The sequence below is a fragment of the Stegastes partitus genome, unplaced genomic scaffold (assembly GCF_000690725.1).
Source record: "Stegastes partitus isolate 25-593 unplaced genomic scaffold, Stegastes_partitus-1.0.2 Scaffold243, whole genome shotgun sequence".
In the NCBI taxonomy this organism is placed as follows: Eukaryota; Metazoa; Chordata; class Actinopteri; family Pomacentridae; genus Stegastes; species Stegastes partitus.
The window spans coordinates 239,298-257,833 of NW_007577974.1; the positions used below are offsets into that span (position 1 = coordinate 239,298).

The 18,536-nt window shown below is 40.6% G+C and overlaps 2 protein-coding genes across 2 annotated transcripts in view; both read left to right on the top strand.

Moving 5' to 3' along the window:
• Positions 1–3,272: 3,272 nt before the first annotated feature.
• On the top strand, positions 3,273–12,424 carry lrrc56 (leucine rich repeat containing 56). The gene is made up of 12 exons (XM_008281750.1): positions 3,273–3,437; positions 3,934–4,021; positions 5,122–5,182; positions 6,349–6,445; positions 6,857–7,054; positions 9,184–9,361; positions 9,455–9,685; positions 9,861–9,928; positions 10,523–10,665; positions 10,812–11,029; positions 11,129–11,480; positions 11,845–12,424. The coding sequence occupies exons 1-12, from the start codon at positions 3,273–3,275 to the stop codon at positions 12,011–12,013; spliced, it is 1,968 nt and encodes a 655-aa protein (XP_008279972.1). The 3' UTR covers positions 12,014–12,424.
• Positions 12,425–16,480: 4,056 nt separating this feature from the next.
• Positions 16,481–18,536, top strand: part of rassf7a (Ras association domain family member 7a) — a 37,802-nt gene continuing 35,746 nt past the window's right edge. The window contains exon 1 of the mRNA XM_008281755.1: positions 16,481–16,506. The gene's annotated coding sequence lies outside the window, so the exon portion shown is untranslated. The remainder of the gene's footprint in view (positions 16,507–18,536) is intronic.

The following is an 18,536-nucleotide window of genomic DNA, read 5'->3' on the forward strand; positions in this document are numbered from 1 at the left end:
AGGAGTGGAGGAGCCCACGCCCAGCTCTATCAAACATAGGTCCGCCCCGGTTACCATGCATGTTACTGCTGCGTTCCAGGGCCGCTCGGAAATACGGACACTGCTCCGTCAAGGCCACCTGAAGGGAAAAAAAAATAAATAAAAATGGAGCAGTAACCTAAGTAGGTAACAGTGTTGCAGCAGTTGAATGTTATTGCAAGTTATGATAGCTACCAATAGATTAAAGTTCAGTTTCCATCATTATATGCCATATAGTTCTCCATGAGGAATTGTTAGAGATTTGTTATTAGCGATTAATTAGTCATCAGTATGAAGTGAAGTGTTTAGATAAGATAAACTTTATTGATCCCTCTCCAGAGAAAGTCATCTTCACATAATAACTAACAATAGTGTGTGTGTATATTTATATAGATGTGTAAATTGGTGATATCATAATTGTGTATATTTTCATTGTATCTTATATGTATAAACAGAAACTGTATATCATATATATATATTTAGGAAACTGGAAATTGTCAATCAATAATTTATGGAAAAGGGGTGGGATTAAATTAAAGTGTTTATATATTTCTTCTCACTCCTTTTCAAATATGTAGACCTAGTCCAGAATTGTGCAATATTTCTGTTGCTGTATGATTTTGTTTTATATGTATGTGGATGGATATGTATATATGTATATAAGTGTATGTTTCTATAGATTAAATATTAGTTATTTGTTTACTTGGTACTTGTCTTTACATATTCGAAATACATTTTTAAATCAATCAATCAATAAGTAGTAGCATCAAGGAGGGAAATTTCAATAATCAACATTTTTTAAACTATATAATCCTCTATCAGGAAACATTAGAGAAGTTATTAATGATTATACAGTTATCAGTGTGAAGTAAAGCAATAAGCTAAGCTAAGCAAAGATAAGATAAGATAAGATAAGATAAGATAAGATAAGATAAGATAAGATAAGATAAGATAAGACAAACTTTATTGATCCCTCTCCAGAGAAAGTCACCTTCACATAATAGCTAACAATAGTTTAAAAGTAGTGACATTGGTGGAAAAAAATTCAATTCTCAGCTTCTTGATTAGAAATCATTAGAGGAGTTATCAAAGATTCAGCAATAATAAAGTTTCTGATTCCTTTGCAAAGCATTAATAATCATAACCCTGTAAAATGTGATCATACTTACTTAGTAATGAAAAACTAGGAATTAGTTCCTCATTTTTTCCTTTATCCTGAATGACACAGGGCTGCAAGATGGATCCGTGGTTAGCATCGTTGCCTCGCAGCAAGAAGGTCGCCGGTTCGTGTCCGGGTGAGGACACCCGGGATCTTTCTGTGTGGAGTTTGCATGATCTTCCCGTGCAGCGTGGGTTCTCTCCGGGTTCTCCGACTTCCTCTCACAGTCCAAAACTATGTTGAGGTTAATGGTGATTCTAAATTGTCCGTAGGAATGTGAATGTGAGTGTAAGTGTAAGTGTAGCCCTGTGATAGACTGGCTACCTGTCCAGGGTGTCCCCTGCCTTCACCTTAAGTCAGCTGGGATAGACTCCAACCCCCCCATGACCCTGGTGAGGGTTAAGCGGTGTATAGATAATGGATGGATGGATGGATGGATGGATGACACAACATTCTGTGTCCCTTATGCGAAAGTGTTAAGATAAGATAAGATAAGATAAGATAAGAACAACTTTATTGATTCCTAACCCCTAATCCACTAAGAAAAGCTACATAATGTAAAATAACTTAGATTTTCAGCACTATCTGCTTCACACTCCTTTATTAGGCATTAGCGAAGTTGTTTATAACTATTCATCAGGAAAAATGTAAAAATGTTTTGTACTTTATAATGAAAAGTGTCAAGTTAAGCTGAGATTTTAAACTACCATAGGCCGAACTGCCATTCAGCAATTTCCCTGAGGTTTCCACCAAAGGGATCAATTCTATTCTATTCTATTCTATTATATGCCTACTAAGATCAAGACACCACATGTCCCCCTGCAACAACCCACCGACTGAGAACCACTGAGCTATCACAGTAAAATTTTCTGAGCTTTAAAAATAATGAAAAAGTCACCTTTTCATGACACATTAACCTAACGTAACTTACAATTAATTGGTCTATAAATATAAAAAAGTTATCTGCATACTGTTTGGTGGAGCATGCTAATAAAAACAGCTACACTCACATATTTAGTTAACTGCGAAAAGCTCAAATTGTGTAAAATAGACGAAATTTCATGGCTCAATCACTAAATTCTCAGAAATACTTCTTCGGTTATGACCTCAGCATGATTGCTTAAGGTTCCTGATCAGTCATAGCACGATATGTACTTTTTTCTTTCGTTTGCAGATTCTGCAGTATGTTTCCATTTGACCTCTTTGCTTGAGCTTGGCGTTCCAGTTCATTTAGCCCATTTTTTCTTTTTTAAACTCATGTTTACAACAAAATAAATGAATAAAATAAAATAAATTAAAAACGTGAAATATGACATGGCTGAATTCTGATGCTGCTCTGTGCAATAAAATGTGTAATTTCCATAACCAGCCATCAATTAAATGCTCGTTGATGAAGACATTTTTTTCTTTTAAAAAAAAAAAAAAAAAAAAAAAAAATGTAATTAAATCACCTCGTCAATTTCGTGTCGTTTACGTCGAGCATTTGAATGCAGCACCAGTTCACTGTCAGCAGGCAGAAACAGAAATGTAAATATTCGTTTTTGATATGAGCAGAGACAGGAAAACCATAAGCAAAATGCTCTTTAAACTCAAAAACTTCTCAGAGTTGTACGGAAAGCGTTCTATTTAATGCTAACTGCCACACATGTACTACATATCCCAGGGAGCCACGGGTCTGTTAGTGCCGTATCCAGGAAGTAGTCAGGGGTTGTCAAGCAAACTTTTACCTAGAAGCTCCCAATCTGTAAATGTCTGTATGTAAATGTGTCTTTGTCTTAATACAGGACTACTTTACGACAGGTAAAACAACCAATTCTTCTTAAATATATAATATTCAGTTGGAAGAATTAGCTTAGAGTAGCTGTGCATTAATTAGCCGTCAGCTAATGCCAACATCAAAACATAGCAGTTAGTTTTTTTCTTGTTGTTGTTTTTTTCCCCCCTCTCTCGGTTATTTTAGACTCATTTTAAGCTAATATAACGCTAGCTGGATGAGCTAGAGATTGCTAGAGATTACTACTACAGTGTTTCCTCGTATCCAAAGCATTAGCTGTTAACACGCTTTCATGTTGTTCATTTCAGTTATCCGCGAGAGATGAGTGGCTGTCATGGTTCTGTGCCCCAGGAGCAACGGCCTGGTACCGCTCGGGTTCTGGTGACTGAGCTGAGTGGTTCAGGCCACATCAACCCAACTCCTTCCACTAAAACCTGCAGGGACTCTGAAACAGCAGTGGAGCTTTACCTTTCCCCAGATGGCCTGGTAGGTTCCTCAGAATACATCCCAGTGATGCATTATTGGGTCAAGTAGTTTGTGTAAATACTGGAGTAAACCTCTTAAGTAATCCTCCGTTATTTAAAACATTTGTTATTTTAACATCTTTACATGTGACAGTGGTGGTAGATGCATTTGTATAGCTTAATTCCAAGTCAGGCTAGAGTTGTGGAAAAGCTGCACATGTCAAAATACAGAAAATGTGTGTTTTATAGTGAAATAATTCTGTTAGCACTCTCTCCTATACCTGATACACTTACTGGAGAAAAGCAAGCACACACTGGGCAAACAGTTTTCTGTTTCAAGGTAAGGTGGGCAAACAGAATTATTTCACATCATAAACCTGACATGATTTGTTTATCAAAGTCACGGGTGCATGTCTACTGTAACTACTGAACGATGAAGCTGGGTGGGGTAAGGACACAGTCCACTTTATTGTGTCATTACGATCAGCTGGTGCACTGATCATTCCTGTCCCCTGCAGAAGTCGCTGTGTGGAACTCAGGACCTTTCCCACGTAACGTCACTGGAGGTCTGCGTAGACACTCAGGAAAACACACTGGGTAACTTTGGTAAGATATACAATACACCAAGGCATTTACAAATGTATCATGGCTTAAAATTTAAAAAACATTTTGCACAGATTTAAAGTTTATATACACTCATGGGCTGCAAGGTGGATCGGTGGTTAGCACCGTCGCCTCGCAGCAAGAAGGTCGCCGGTTCGTGTCCCGGTGAGGACACCCGGAATCTTTCTGTGTGGAGTTTGCATGTTCTCCCCGTGCAGCGTGGGTTTTTTTCCGGGTTCTCCGGCTTCCTCCCACAATCCAGAAACATGCTGACATTAATTGGTGATTCTAAATTGTCCGTAGGTGTGAATGTGAGTGTGTTTGGTTGTCTGTCTCTAAGTGTAGCCCTGTGATAGACTGGTTACCTGTCCAGGGTGTCCCCTGCCCTCACCCTAAATCAGCTGGGATAGGCTCCAGCCCCCCCGTGACCCTCGTGAGGATTAAGTGGTGTATACATCAGTATCCGAATCAGAAACAGATTTATTGCCAGGTATAGTTCACAAAATACAAGGAATTTATTCTGGTGGGTTGGTGCAACATGGATGGATGGATGGATGGATGGATGGATGGATGGATGGATGGATGGATGGATGGATGGATGGATGGATGGATGGATGGATGGATGTGCACTCATTAGAATTTACTGATTGCCACTGACACTGGTTTTATTTATGTCTGCTGTTTTCTGTGTGACCAAGGACACAATCTCAGTCAATCCTATATTTAAATTCAGATTTTTAAAACCAAAAGAGTGACAACATGCTGTGTACAGTTGTGATACCACAGACATTCACAAACCAGAACCAGGTAACACAAAAATAGAGATGCATACAACATATCCACACATGGTATGCCATCCAGGGCAAGGTGACTGAGGAAAATGTTGGCTATGCTCACCTTTGTCCTCAGGGAATCCTAGGTTGCACAACGAGTGCAAGCAAGACAGAGCATTGTCTATACATGTGTGAGTCATAGCCCTGACAGTATAAGCACTTCCGTTTGACTAATTGAAGCTAAGCATCTGAGTAAGTGAATTTAAAAATTCCAACCACTGATATATGAACGAGTGAGAAATGGCTTTGTTTATCTGTTTGTCTTTACAGGTGCTTACTTGCCCAGATTGGTGAGGCTCAAAATGAACAACAGCATCATTATGTCAGTGAGGTGAGTTACGTAACACAAATACCACCTCTGTGTTTTCTTCCTAGTTTGTATTTTTGGAAAGCAAATTACCTAATGGAACATTACATATATTCAAGAAACTGAAAATGCCAGATAGTCAAAGCCAAAACTAAAAAAAAAAGAAGAGGTTTACAAAACTGAATTTGCATTTTGTCAGAGTATGACTTAATTCATATATGTTTAGAAACAAGCAAAAACAAGCAATTTGTAATTTGACCCTTAGCAGAGATGGAAAATACTGCTGTTAGTCTTCAGATTGGTCTCTAAAGTCATTGAAATACGGTGCTTTGAGGCAGTACAGCCTGTCAGAAATCATGGGATGTGTATGTTTAAAAATGTAGGTTGCAGTGTTAGTGTAGTTCTCTGCCCTGCTTCAGCCAAGTTTTTCCAACTGTGACTTGCAGTACAGTATGTAAACATGGAAGATGCATGTTGCAGCTTGCAAACCAGACACCAGCCAGATGTAATGTTGAGTTCAGTCTTAGATAGATAGATAGATGTGGAGAACAGGTTCAACCGCCTGCCTCACAGTAGGACACAGAAGGATTTGTGGAATATCAGCTTTCAGATTCATCCATTTGGACAGCCCCTGGAAAAAAAGACAGGGAAAAAGGACGGTTTCTCCTTGTTTGTCCTGCCTGTCCGATCGTCGCCACAGCTGTGTCATCAAAACAGGATAGAAGATAAGCAATAAACATCCAGAATCAGACGCATGTACAAACACACTGTATAAACTGTCCTTATAAGAGGACAGGTGGAAAAATGCTTCCAGAGAAACTGCTGAGGGATATACAAGTAGGAACAGAAAGATAGGGAGCTGTCTGCTCCACCCTGAGAGCAGCAGAGCAGACCAAGCCGGACGTGCACTGCCTCTGATAGCATTTCCTGCTCTGGGCTGTGGGAGCTGTAGTGAAGAGGGTGTTACAGGGTCATAGATACACTGGCTGAGACTCTTCTGGAATGGCCTGAGCTGGGGTGTGCTGTAGAGACAAGTGGGAAACAAGGGAGAGGACTGCATTTTGGGGGAGAGAGAGAGGAGCTTCAAGCTTCAAAGGCCAAGAGAATGGATAGCCTTTCCCATGATTCATGGTGTTGTGTAACTCCCTTCCCTGCCTCTAAATCAAGTTTGTGCTATTTCGTCTCCTTAGAGACCTGGGAACCACCCTCTCCCACCTGCAGGTGTTGTGGATGTCTCGCTGCTGCCTGCAATGCCTAGATGGCATTTCGACTTTGTGTTCTCTTAAGGTAGATTCAGTTGTGTGATTTGGGTAAAAAATCAAGGGCGCCAGAGTTTGTGGAAATGATTTTTTCAACGGTTAAAAATGTAAAAATCAAGACATTCTTACTTTTGACCCAATTTCTTTGTCATTCACACATTTACACAGCAAATAGTGACAATTCCTAAGTAACAATGGGATTTATGCTAATTAGTAATCAGCATTCTTATGATCATAAGATCCCAGTTAGTATCTGTCACATGGAAAGATGCCCTATGTGTCTCTCTGACTTTGTGGCCTGTGTCCAACATGTCCTCTGTTTTATACACTTCTCTGTTTAATGCATTTTGTCCATTCACGTCTTTCCTTCCCCTCTTCATTTATCTTAATGTTTTTTCTTCCACTCTCTCCCGTCTATGATTTCTGTCCCTGTTTTCAGGAGCTGTACTTGGCTTACAACTACGTGTCAGAACTGAGTCCGATTGGTATGCTGGAGAACCTGCAGCTGTTAGATCTGGAAGGGAATGACGTGGATGACCTCGTCCAGGTTCAGTATCTGGGTTTGTGTCCTAAACTCCAGATACTTACCCTGGAGGGCAACCCAGTGTGTTTACACCCAAACCCGACTTCCACTCAGGTAGGAAAATTCTTTGTTAATGTTCTTAATAGCATAAAACCGAAAAAAAAAATTGCTTTTTTTCACCATATACAAAAAGAGATTCTCCTTAAAGAAGTGAACAAAGATCGTGTTTATTGCCGAATGTTAGCCGTTCCTTCGCCAGACCTATGCGACTGTGTTTGTCAAACTCCTTGTTTGTCCTTTGCGAATCAGCAGACACAGATATCTGACAAGTAAGCATTGTTCTAGTGGGAATGTATTTTAATCTGTGATATCCAGAATTAGCCACAAAAGTCATACCTGTGCTGCAAATACGACCAATAGTTATTTCAGATCAGCAATTGTGCCATTGTGAAAGGATGCTAATGCGTGGATACATGATGTGCGTTTTAATGTGTTCTAAAGCTAATGTGTTCGGCATTTAGCAGACGCTCTTGCTCAGATTAACATACTTTGAGCACCGACAGTAGAATATGCCTAAAATCCTAGATCAACGCGTCTTGAGGCAAGCACTACCAAGTGGTGCAACGCTCAGAGTGACAGTCGTCTGGCCAAAGATAAAACAAACCTGAGAACAGTTGGAGCTGAATAAAGCTTGAGCAAGGAGCTGGGCACGGTTCCTGGAAAGGAAGTGTTGTATTCAGTTGATGTTGTAAAAGCGAACTTACAAATGGTCCTGATCATTCAACGGTCTCTCCTGTGCGCTAGCAGGCTGTCAGGCCTCATGGCTTTGTCAGATAATCACGAAAATGTAATTAGTGTGTGCTGAGACATAAATATATCAGCACGATCTCGGCACTCTGTATGTGGATCTTCGACACGCCGGGGAGGACTCTGGGAGAGCGGGATGAGTCTAAATAATCAAGCACAACAGCCACACTCTTCTGTGGAGAGGCATCATGACAAAGAGATCATGTTTTATTATTACATTACAGTGCTCATTTGATCTCTCTGAAAACTTGCCAATGCACGATTAGTTTGATGTAAATGTCCGGTGCGTGATTCACCACTGGTTTAGTGGTACAGAGTGTAGCTGGGTACACGGTGTGGTAGAAGCTGCATTTCCATCGCACTGAGCTGCGAGTTTTTTGGGCCACTGTGAATGTGTTTATTTACACCCACCAGCGGAGCATTAATTAGGAAACTAGGGCAATGAAGGGAGATGCTGAGCTGAATATGCATTAGGCCTGCGCTTTGTAGTGACTGAGGGGTTCTTGGGTTTGCTGTCTTGCCAAACTATCACTCTTCTTGCTCTCTCTTTCCATCACACACACACACATCCGCTCACTTCCTCTCACTTAGACCTCATTCTCCTCCTCTTTTCTCTTTTGTTTCCTCCTTGCCAGCCACTCACTCTGTTTTTCTTTCACTGCATCTGTGCGGTTCGGTGAGGACCAGGAGTGCCGAGCTCTAATTTGATCGCTCAGTAGCTCTGTGATTTACTGGACTCTCCCTCTGTCTCTGTGCTGATTAAAGACCAGGCATCGCTGCAAGACGTTCAAAGCACTAGTTATTAACCTGCATTGCTTTGTGCTATTCAGAAGCTCCACAGATTCATTCAAGCCGAATGCGAAAAGACATTATGAAGGCTAGTTAATATGCGACATTGTTAATGTGATGCCAGTAACTATTGACACACCTAGCATCATTCTGCTTTTTAACTGGTAGCAGTATTAACCAATACTTTTTATGACCTCAGAATCGCCTCACATCTTCTATAAAGTACATTCAGTATATATATTTTTTCATCCGGGTCCTGTATTATGCACTTATGTATAATGGAATATAATTTAGATTGCTAGTGCATTGATCTGGTTTTGCGGAGTCTGTCAAAGCGTAATTAAGTGGGTCAGATGTGAGCACAGATATGAGATGTCCGGTTTTCAAATTTATATTAAATGCAGCACAAATATAAATAACTAAATAACTGCAGTACATAATGCAGTTGTGGCTTCCAGTACACAAAAGGCCACAATGCCAAACACCAAACAAGTAGAGAATCTCTGAGTCACAGTTTCTGAATGTGACTCAAAGATAATGGCTCATCAATTTTGCTATGCTCCTTTTTTTGTCCCCTTTCTTTGCTTCATAAAACGGCTGCATGTCCTCTACATTCACTTTTTCTCTTCTGTTTCTCTTCCACCCAGATGGCAGACTATAGCTACCAGACAGCAGTGAGGGAGCTGGTCCCTCAGCTGCGTTACCTGGATGGTGAAAGGGTAGAAGAGGACAAGCCGAGCTGCCATACCACCAAGGGAGAAGAGCTGGAGATTCTCATAAACTCCATTCGAGATTGTAACTCCTCTCTGGCTGCTGGCATGGACGGTGTGTATGTATATGTATTGTACTGAATCAGTCAACGCAGTCCAGTTAATTACAGATGTATATTTAATGAGCGACTGACTTTTTTCTTTGTAGAGGAGACAGCAGACAGTGCGTGTCCTTACAGCAGACCCAGCTCTGCCAGACGTCCTTCTTCCAGCCTCTCCTGCATCTGGCCCATGTCATCAGCGGCCTCCAGACCACATACTCGCTCCAGACCCATGTCGGCAACCAGACCTGCAGTTCTCTCCCCTCCTGGGTCCAGACCTGGTTCTGCGGACTCAGATCTAGCAGCAGTGGAAGCGGAAACCAGTGCTCTGACACATGGTCAGGCACACTGGTGTTTGAGCTCTGCTAAATACTAATAAATACACTGCTAAACATTCAGAATTCAGCATCAGCAATCTTTACTCAACAGTGCCACCATGAGGACGCAAATGAGTTGTTCAACACTGATATTTTTTGATTCACTGAAATTCCTTTCATCTGTTGATTTTTGAAGGAGCTGGCAAAATTCTGTTCTGTGGAAATCCAGTCCAGGCTATTCGAGCGAGACGAGAAAAGTTGAAGGTAAGTGGCAGCAAAGTTTCTGCAATTCTGTTAAAAACTATTTTGCAGTTTGAAGAAAAAAAGATCTCGCTCTATCAGTTATCACATTAATCCATACCAGTCTACCTTTCCTGGTATGCTGTTTATTCCTTTAGTGGCAGCTGAGAGGAACAACAGGCTTTATGGGCTCTGACAGGCCATTATGGCTGTCTGGCACCAGCAGCTCATCTCTTTAATGTCATGTCAGTATGAACAGGAGCAGCTAATTATTAGCAGGAGGACAGAAGCCTGAGAAGATAAGCACAGTGAGGGGAGAACACAAGTGATAGAGATGTGTGAAGGACGGTGTCAGAGGGACTTGACAGATGAGGCTTTTGCTGCCGAAACCACGAGTATTATTATCCTGGCATATACACATCCCGCTTTTGTCCCTCCCTTTCTTCCTTTTACCTTTCCCTCCTGTTCAGTCCGTTCCCCTCCTTCTCCATCTGACCATAACAACAACTGTCTATCCATAATTAATGCACTCCGCTCATAGGCCTCCATTCCACTGTTAGGTTTCTTCACCTCCCCTCCTACCCTCCACGTTCACTCTCCCTCTCTTCTGTTTGACAGACAGCGCCCACCAAATCTACCGTCACCCCCCGGGACTTGCCCATCCATGTACCAGAACACACGTATGACCTTGAGGAGCCTGATCTCAGAGAGCGCGTCAACGTGTTTGCTGAGCTCAGAGCTTGGAGGGAGCAGCATCGCAGGTACTAAATTCTTACATACTCGACACTTTGCATCCACTTAGGGTTTTACAAGTCTGCTAATCTGTTCCTCACATCAGCGGTCAACCTGGCTGCAACTACAGAGTTTATGCAGATGAAATAAAAGATCTTCCCACCTTGTTTTTCAGTCGTCTTCAGGCCATAGAGAGAGAAAGGTTACCACAGATCCTGGCTATTCATCATGATGATGATGATGAAGAAGAAGAAGAAGAGGCAGATGATGATGAAGAAGAAGGCTTTAGTGGTATGAGGAGTGACAGTAGCGTTGAAGAACCTGAAGAGGAGAAACACTGCGACAGCCGAGATGCTGCCTCACCAGACTCCTCTTTCGAGTCTCTTTCTCCAGGTGAGCACTCACTGATTATTACAGATAACAAGTAATGTGCAAAGTCCACACTAAAGTCTTTCAGTTGATGACTTTTTTGTTTTTTTTTGTTGTTTTCAGACCTGTATCACAGAGAAGCCTTATCCCCTGACATGGCTCGACTGTCCTTGTCCCCAGACACCCCGCTGTTCCCTTCACCCCCTCTCAGTGCCACTGCAGCTTCTGGTAATCGGACGATATCACAGATCCGTGCACGCAGGCTTCGTCTCAGCCAGGCCAACTCAGAAAATGCACCTGATTTCAGCAGAGTAGCATGCAAGCCTGGAACAGGTACAGCTGCCGCAGACACAGACCTCATACTCCAGAGGGTCCAGCAGATGACGAGGACCAAAGCGCCTGTGTTGCCCCAGTCTGCACCCACACCCCATCCACCTCCAGCAAGTGCCCTGGGCGAAGGGCTCATGGACTCATGGTATGGCTTTACAAAAAGTTACTTTTATCCACACATGTATATGATTATATTAGATTTTACTCTGTTTTGTTGCTGTTTCAGGTGTAGTTTGTGTAGCTTTAACTGTAGGTCTTCTTTCCAAATTGTTTGAATTTTTTGGGGGAAAAAAACCCAGAATTGAATACAAAACATAAAATTTTTATGAAATATAAAATGAATTAAAATGTAATTTATCAGTTTGTAATGTTTAAAAAGCACAACAGCGTTCTTCCCAATGCATGATGTAAAATACAACTGTAGCTTGATAATTAACACAGTGCAAATTAGCAAAGTTTTAGATACATTTATGTCAAGTAGACCTAAACAAAAGCTCTCTATCTTTCAGTGTGGAGATGAACCAACCCAGTGCACAGCTGCGGCCTCACAAGTACAAGATGTCCAAAATCCTGAACAGGCCGGTGATTACACGCCCTCACACAGCCAGGGCAGCCCTACAGAAACACCACCAGCACCACATACTCCAGCCCAGCAGAGGGAGCTCCCAGCCAGACTGACAGCAGGCAGGGCTGGCTGGCAGAAATGAGTATGACTCGAAGAACTGTTCCACTGAGGGGGATTGCTCCCGTTATTTGACTCATCGCTCAGTCATGACTCATCGTCCACACCGTGCTTTGAGGTGTGTCAGGGTTGCTGCTTGTATTTAAAGATGCTCTCTCTCTTTTAGTTTATGAAATCACTGACTGTTCTCCTGTTGGGACTCAGCAGTGCATCAACATCCAAGGAACTTATTACTCACAGGGCTTTGACAGGAGTCGTCAAGTTATTAACATGACTAATAGTGTACCTGGAGGACTTGCTATACCGAGATAATCTCTCTAATACGACTGAGTAGCCGGTTTTAGCTGGATGAAAATGAAATCGGATGTAACTGACGCCTCACATTTGCAATTCTCAGGACAAAATACAGAATTATTTTAATTCAAATTCAACTTTTTGTTTTATCTAAATAGTAAAAAAAATAAATAAATAATCAGTCTGAGATTCTCTTTCATGAAACCTCAGCTGTAAAAACAACTTATATGTAAAGGCAAATTTTTTTTTCAAAGGGTCCCAGCAGCAATGGTGATTCCCCTGGTATAACTGGTGTAATAGTCTGATATTGTCACTTGAGGGCACTATCTGTGAACATTACATCAACAACTCAATCTTCAACCACCTTGAGCAAATTCTAAAACTCACCACCTCAAAGCACAAGAATAATTAGTTGGGTTTTCTTTTTTTTTTTTTCCTGTTTGGCCACATCTGAGGTATGAGTTAGAATAAAGACATTTACAAGTATACAGCGTGTAAACATTGCGCCTTGCTCGCTGCTGATACAAGATAAAAAAAATGCTTCAAGATGTATTACTGATACACAGCAGAGGTAATGCAGTGGAACGAATCAAGTCCATTTGGAGTTTATATGTCCTGTGACGTACTCCATTGTTTTTCAAGAGCTATGGGAAATTACCCATCTACTGCACTGTGAAGGACAATTTCAAACTCATTTGTCCTGAGACACACTTGGAAACATACAGTATTATATCTGGGTGGATGAGGACCAGAGAGGCAGCCACTTCTAATCCTTCAGTAGTTCTTAAGGACATATAATGTTAAACAGGTTTGTTTGCACTGAATTTCAATTCCATAGAAACAGCTAAAAACAAGCACACTGATGTTTCCGAACTTGTGTTTTGCATGAATACCTGACCTCAGCGCACAAACACGCGCACCATGAACGCACATTTGAAAGCACTTCCCGTATTTCTCATCAGTCATCGGCGCTTCAGTTCTGTCCACAGAAGCAGGATGCAAATAAAGGAGTCAACGAAACACAGCGCCGCCAGTCATTAGACCTTGACAGCTCTGATAATACCGCTCACCGCAGTGTTGCATTAAGAGATGTACACAGTGAAGACATAGGAATGTGTGAGGTGCTCATTCATGCAGGTGCCCATCTGTTATGTAATATGTTTGTGCATTTTTTTTTTCATCTTCTAGTAACACTTTCCATCACGTGGCTGTACCACCCTCCATTTGTTGGGATTGCTTCGCTGTCTCGCTTCCTGTCAGGTGTTTTTTTTTTTTTAGTCACGCTTCCATCACAGCGGTGCCACTGGGTTACATCTCAAGACACAGATGGAGGAGAAGGGAATGAAAGGAAAGGCCTTTTATGGTGGGAAAGTGGGATGGTCCTCACCTACTCTCCTCTGAACAGACTTGTAATTTCTCTGAAAGGGATCATTCTCACAGCTGGACAGGACTCGGGACCTGATCTGGCCTGTGAGAGGCTTTCTTCCACTCCCAGCAGGTGATGAGACAAAGCAGAAAGGTCTGGTTTCTGTTTGGGATTTTGGGATAGCAAATATGGTGTGAGGATGAAAAAGGATTTGTCAAGAGAAGATCTTTTGTGCTAAATAGGCAGTTAAACAGTGGTTTCAATGCAGGTTTTATTTTTGAGTAATGATCTTTTTTTTTTCAACACCAATGTTGAAAGAAAACAGCATCAAAAATTAGTTTTGGGAAATCATTTTCCTGCAGATGATTAATAAAAACAGGGAGTGGGTAGTGTTGGTAAGGCAAATATAACAGATAAGAGAATATAAACAGAATGCATTTCTGTCACGCTGAAACAAAACTATCGGCACATGCCACGAGTACTACTAAAACATGCGGATGACGGGGTTAAAATTACATTTGTGATCATGTCAGGTAGGTTGTGATAACATTCCTCAAAACATTATCAAAGGTTCGCCCTCAAGTTGTAACTACAGCAAACAAGATGGGTGTGAATAAATTACGGGGAATATTTGTAGAAAGAATTTCGGTTCCATTATGTAATCACGCCATCATCTTGTTTTGACTTGAGACCAATCACTTTTCCTATCAAGCATTTTAGCTGGAAATACCATCCCGGTATGAGTTCAGACAGGCCCGGGAGACGCTGTTTGTACAGTACTGCAGGATGCCAGAAGGAACATTCCATTCACTGTAAGATATTTCAGGCTCGTAACTCATTTTCTGGTGACACCTTTATAACCAAATGCAGACATCAGCCCTAATGGTAAACAAAAGGCATGAATGTGATGTCAATTAGCCGTTTATATACACGGAAGTCAGAGCAGAATGTAATCTTCTTGTCACATGAGATGATTCATCTCTATGCCGAAGCAAAAACATTTAAGGTGTACGGGTAAAGTCCTTGTCTTTGGGCTAATAAATTATATCCATCCATTATCTATACATCGCTTAATCCTCACTAGGGTTGTGGCGGGGCTGAAGCCTATCCCAGCTGACTTAGGGCAAAGGCAGGGGACACCCTGGACAGGTAACCAGTCCATCACAGGGCTACACTTAGAGACAGACAACCAAGCACACTCACATTCACACCTACGGAAAATTTAGAATCACCAATTAACCTCAACATGTTTTTTGGACTATGTGGGAGGAAGCCAGAGAACCCGGAGAGAACATGCAAACTCCGCGCAGAAAGATCCCGGTTCCCCCACCGGGACGCGAACCGACGACCTTCTTGCTGCGAGGCAACAGTGCTAACCAACTGCACCACCTTGCAGCCCTAGTAAATTATATATGATATCTAATTTCTGATGCACATGGCCACGTCCATAACCACCTCTAAGAATACTTACCTTAACTTGATGAAGCATTTTAAGTCAGACAATTTAGATTTAGTGGATTTCTGCATAATGGTTTCTTTTTTTTTTGGTCCTGTTTTAGAGCAGTAATTATGATTACTGGGACAAATACCAAATACGTTTTAATGTTGCGTACGTTGGCAAAGCCAGGCGTCACGCCATAAACATAATTTAGTAGTTTAAGAATTGGCTGACCCAGATGCATGAAACTCAAACAGTTGAGGCAAACGTTTATTGACAATGGAGTATTGTGTTCTTTGATTTATCTGACAGGAACTCTACTATAAACACAGAAATGCCCCACACATCTGTGATCCAACCAAAAAAAGAAAAAAAAAACCTCTATTGAAGGCTTTTATTTATACCATAACAAATCTTATCTCAGATCAGTGATGGCACTCACACGGGTGGTTTCTCTGTTGATGAAACAGGGTAAACTTGTATTAAAGACAGTTTCAAGTGATGAAAAGATTATTGCCACAGCAATTACAACCTTCCGCTGCTAACATTTCCTCCTTATCATAACTAAAACACGCGTGCTGTGACACGAACAGTATTTTGTCTGAAAAAGTAACCATCTTATCGGGGTCTGGTGTATAAATGGTGCCTCAAGCTCAGATGAAATCAGATTTGGTTCTGAAATCCCAATAGAGGCCATTTTCGAAGTGTAATCACTCAGAAATCCAGCTCATTCGTAATTGTAAGTAGTTATATTTCCACTGAATAATCCAACAGTGTCCCTACCTTCGCCCGAAGTCAGCTGGGATAGACTCCAGCCCCCTGTGACCCTAGTGAGGACTAAGTGATGTATAGATAATGGATGGATGGAATCCAACAGTGTGGCCTGTTGTCATCTATCTGCTGCCATCTCAAAGATATCATAAAAGCTTTTCTGTTTGCTGTCATACTTTGGCATGAGATGAAGTCTGCTGCCTGCATCGTGCTGTGTGTCTGTGATTACCTCCAGCCATGTGCTGACACAGGTTAACCAGCGTTTTATCATAATAAGTAAAGCTAATGAGCCCATTCCCAGATGCTTGTTAGTGTTTGCTGTTGCCATGTAAATACACTTCCTGGCTGTTCCCCAGAGACTGTCTGTAAGTCTGTGGTTTGTCGTGTTTGTAGTATTTTATATAAACAACATTTCGACATTTATCCTTAGATATACGGTGTTTTTACCCTTTCACGGCGTTTATTTTTACAATAACATTCCGACATTTTATTGGGAAGTGATGACCGGAAGTGGTATCGTTTCTACTTCCGGGATTGTTAGCGTGACATTAGCGGACTTATGACTGTGGAGAGCAGCCACAAGATGAACCTCCGGCTGCAGCTCGACGACTAAATCTCTTGTAAGTTGTTTTTTCGTATGTATTTTACTTTTTGTCACGGTTATGTGGGAGTGAAACGGTTTTGAACTCTGGATGCAACAAGTGCAGGCAAGTGAGCGCAGAGCACCTGCAGGCTGATGGGAGACTAAAACTTTACCCGCTGTTTAGTTTGAGTTGGTTGGAGAACATGCTGTCAGTAAGTTTATTTATTTGGGTTGATTTATATGTTACGTTGATGCCCTTTTCGTCAAATAGTGATCGGCTGAGTCACTTCGGTAAGAAAATCTGTTTAAACTCGTCTTTCTCACGTCAACGCTTCACCCACATGCGTGAAAAAGCTGCAGAAAAAACAACAAAAAAAGTTTTTAAAATATGCATCAATCCTGATCATAACTACCAAATGTTCATTTATTTTAAAGATTTTAACCCCTCAATGCCAGTTCGTTTACATCATATGTTTTAGTAAAGAGATAAACAAACAAAAAGCGTTTTTTTTTCACTAAAATAACCAAATGTTCTTTCATTTTTAGGATTTTAACCCCTTCAGTGCCAGTTTGTTTACATGATGTCACTTTGTAATGAAGCAAAACAAAGTAAATAATTATTTTAAATATGCTAAATGGTCAGAGTGGAAAAAAATACTTTGATTATCACAGTCAATGTGGAGGTTTTTGTTTTTGTGTGTGCAGTGTCTCTAAGCACATGTTGGACCTTAAGGACAAAAATATTTATTCATATTATTTTCCACTGAGTTTTTTTTTTTTTTTTTTTTTAAAGCTACAGCATTCCTGATCATAACTACCAAATATTCATTCATTTTGGGGATTTAAACCTCTTAAATGCCAGTTTGTTTACATGATGCCACAGTTGGTTTTAATGAAAACAAACAAACATAAAAAACACATTTTCTAGATATTAAGAAATAAGTGGAAATGGTGCAATTAAAATATGATTGATTATTAATATTTTCCCCTTTCTCTGATCAGGACTACCAGGCGTTCATTCATTTTTAGGATTTTAACCATTTAAATGCCAGCTTGTTGACATTATTCATGATTTGTAACCTACAGCAGGACTGAACAGTTTATCAAAAAAAAATTCTGAAATCTTAATCAGGACAGGTATAATATCCAAGTTGCTGGAATTTTTTGATGAAGGGAAAACATATCACGTATAAAGACCCACTCTGATGAAATCAAGTTTTGTATCTTGCTGACACGACCATATGATGTTTGTTATATACTGAAGACACATCATGAGAAAAATAAGCATTCAACCCAATGGTCTGAGCATTTCTCTTTTGAAACTGCTGTTGACAAGCGTACAAATGACAGCCTCAAAAACACGGGGTCAGACTTCTATACGTTAATTTTTAGGGGCTGCCATGAACGACTATTGATTAATCTATTGTCTATTTTACTAATTAGCTGATCAATATAAACAATTCATTTTTCTCCAACAAAGCAAAATGACCATTCATTTACGTTTTATTTTGAAAAACCATATACCACAGTGTAATGCACCAGAATACCAAATGTAAACGTACAAACCTGTCGGTTTAAACTGGAACTCCAACATGATAAAAAATAAACAAAAAAGGAGCTTTTTGTTGAACTCAGTGGTGCACTTTCAAAAGAAATCCAAGTTTCTATCAATGACCACAGAGCGGGACTTTAAATTAAGTGTTGTAGTGCTACAGAGAAATAATGTTTTCCAAAAGGTAAGGAAATGTGCACATTGGGTACAGACTGCAGTAAAAATCACATCGTATTTATATGTAGATTTTTTTTTTGTATGAACAAATGCAAACAATATCATTCTAAATAAAGTCAGTACTTGCATTCTATTAAGGTATCTATCAATAAAAAGTGCACAAGGACTTTTTTTTTAGCGTATTGTTCAGGCCCAGCCCTGTACAACACCCAGGTTGATGGCAATCAAAGGAAGTGTAATTGTTCCGAAGCATTAAGGGTGAATAGATTTAGAGAAAACCTGCATTGTGCAACATGAGTGGCAGAATTAATAGATTTAGGAACTTGTTATTCTGACTT

Bases quoted from the DNA above. Each gene is read 5' to 3' on its own strand.
- lrrc56 (XM_008281750.1), top strand. From the start codon at position 3,273: ATGAGTGGCTGTCATGGTTCTGTGCCCCAGGAGCAACGGCCTGGTACC. The intron at 3,438-3,933 runs GTAGGTTCCTCA...TGTCCCCTGCAG, and splicing joins ACCTTTCCCCAGATGGCCTG to AAGTCGCTGTGTGGAACTCA. The intron at 9,686-9,860 runs GTCAGGCACACT...TGATTTTTGAAG, and splicing joins AACCAGTGCTCTGACACATG to GAGCTGGCAAAATTCTGTTC.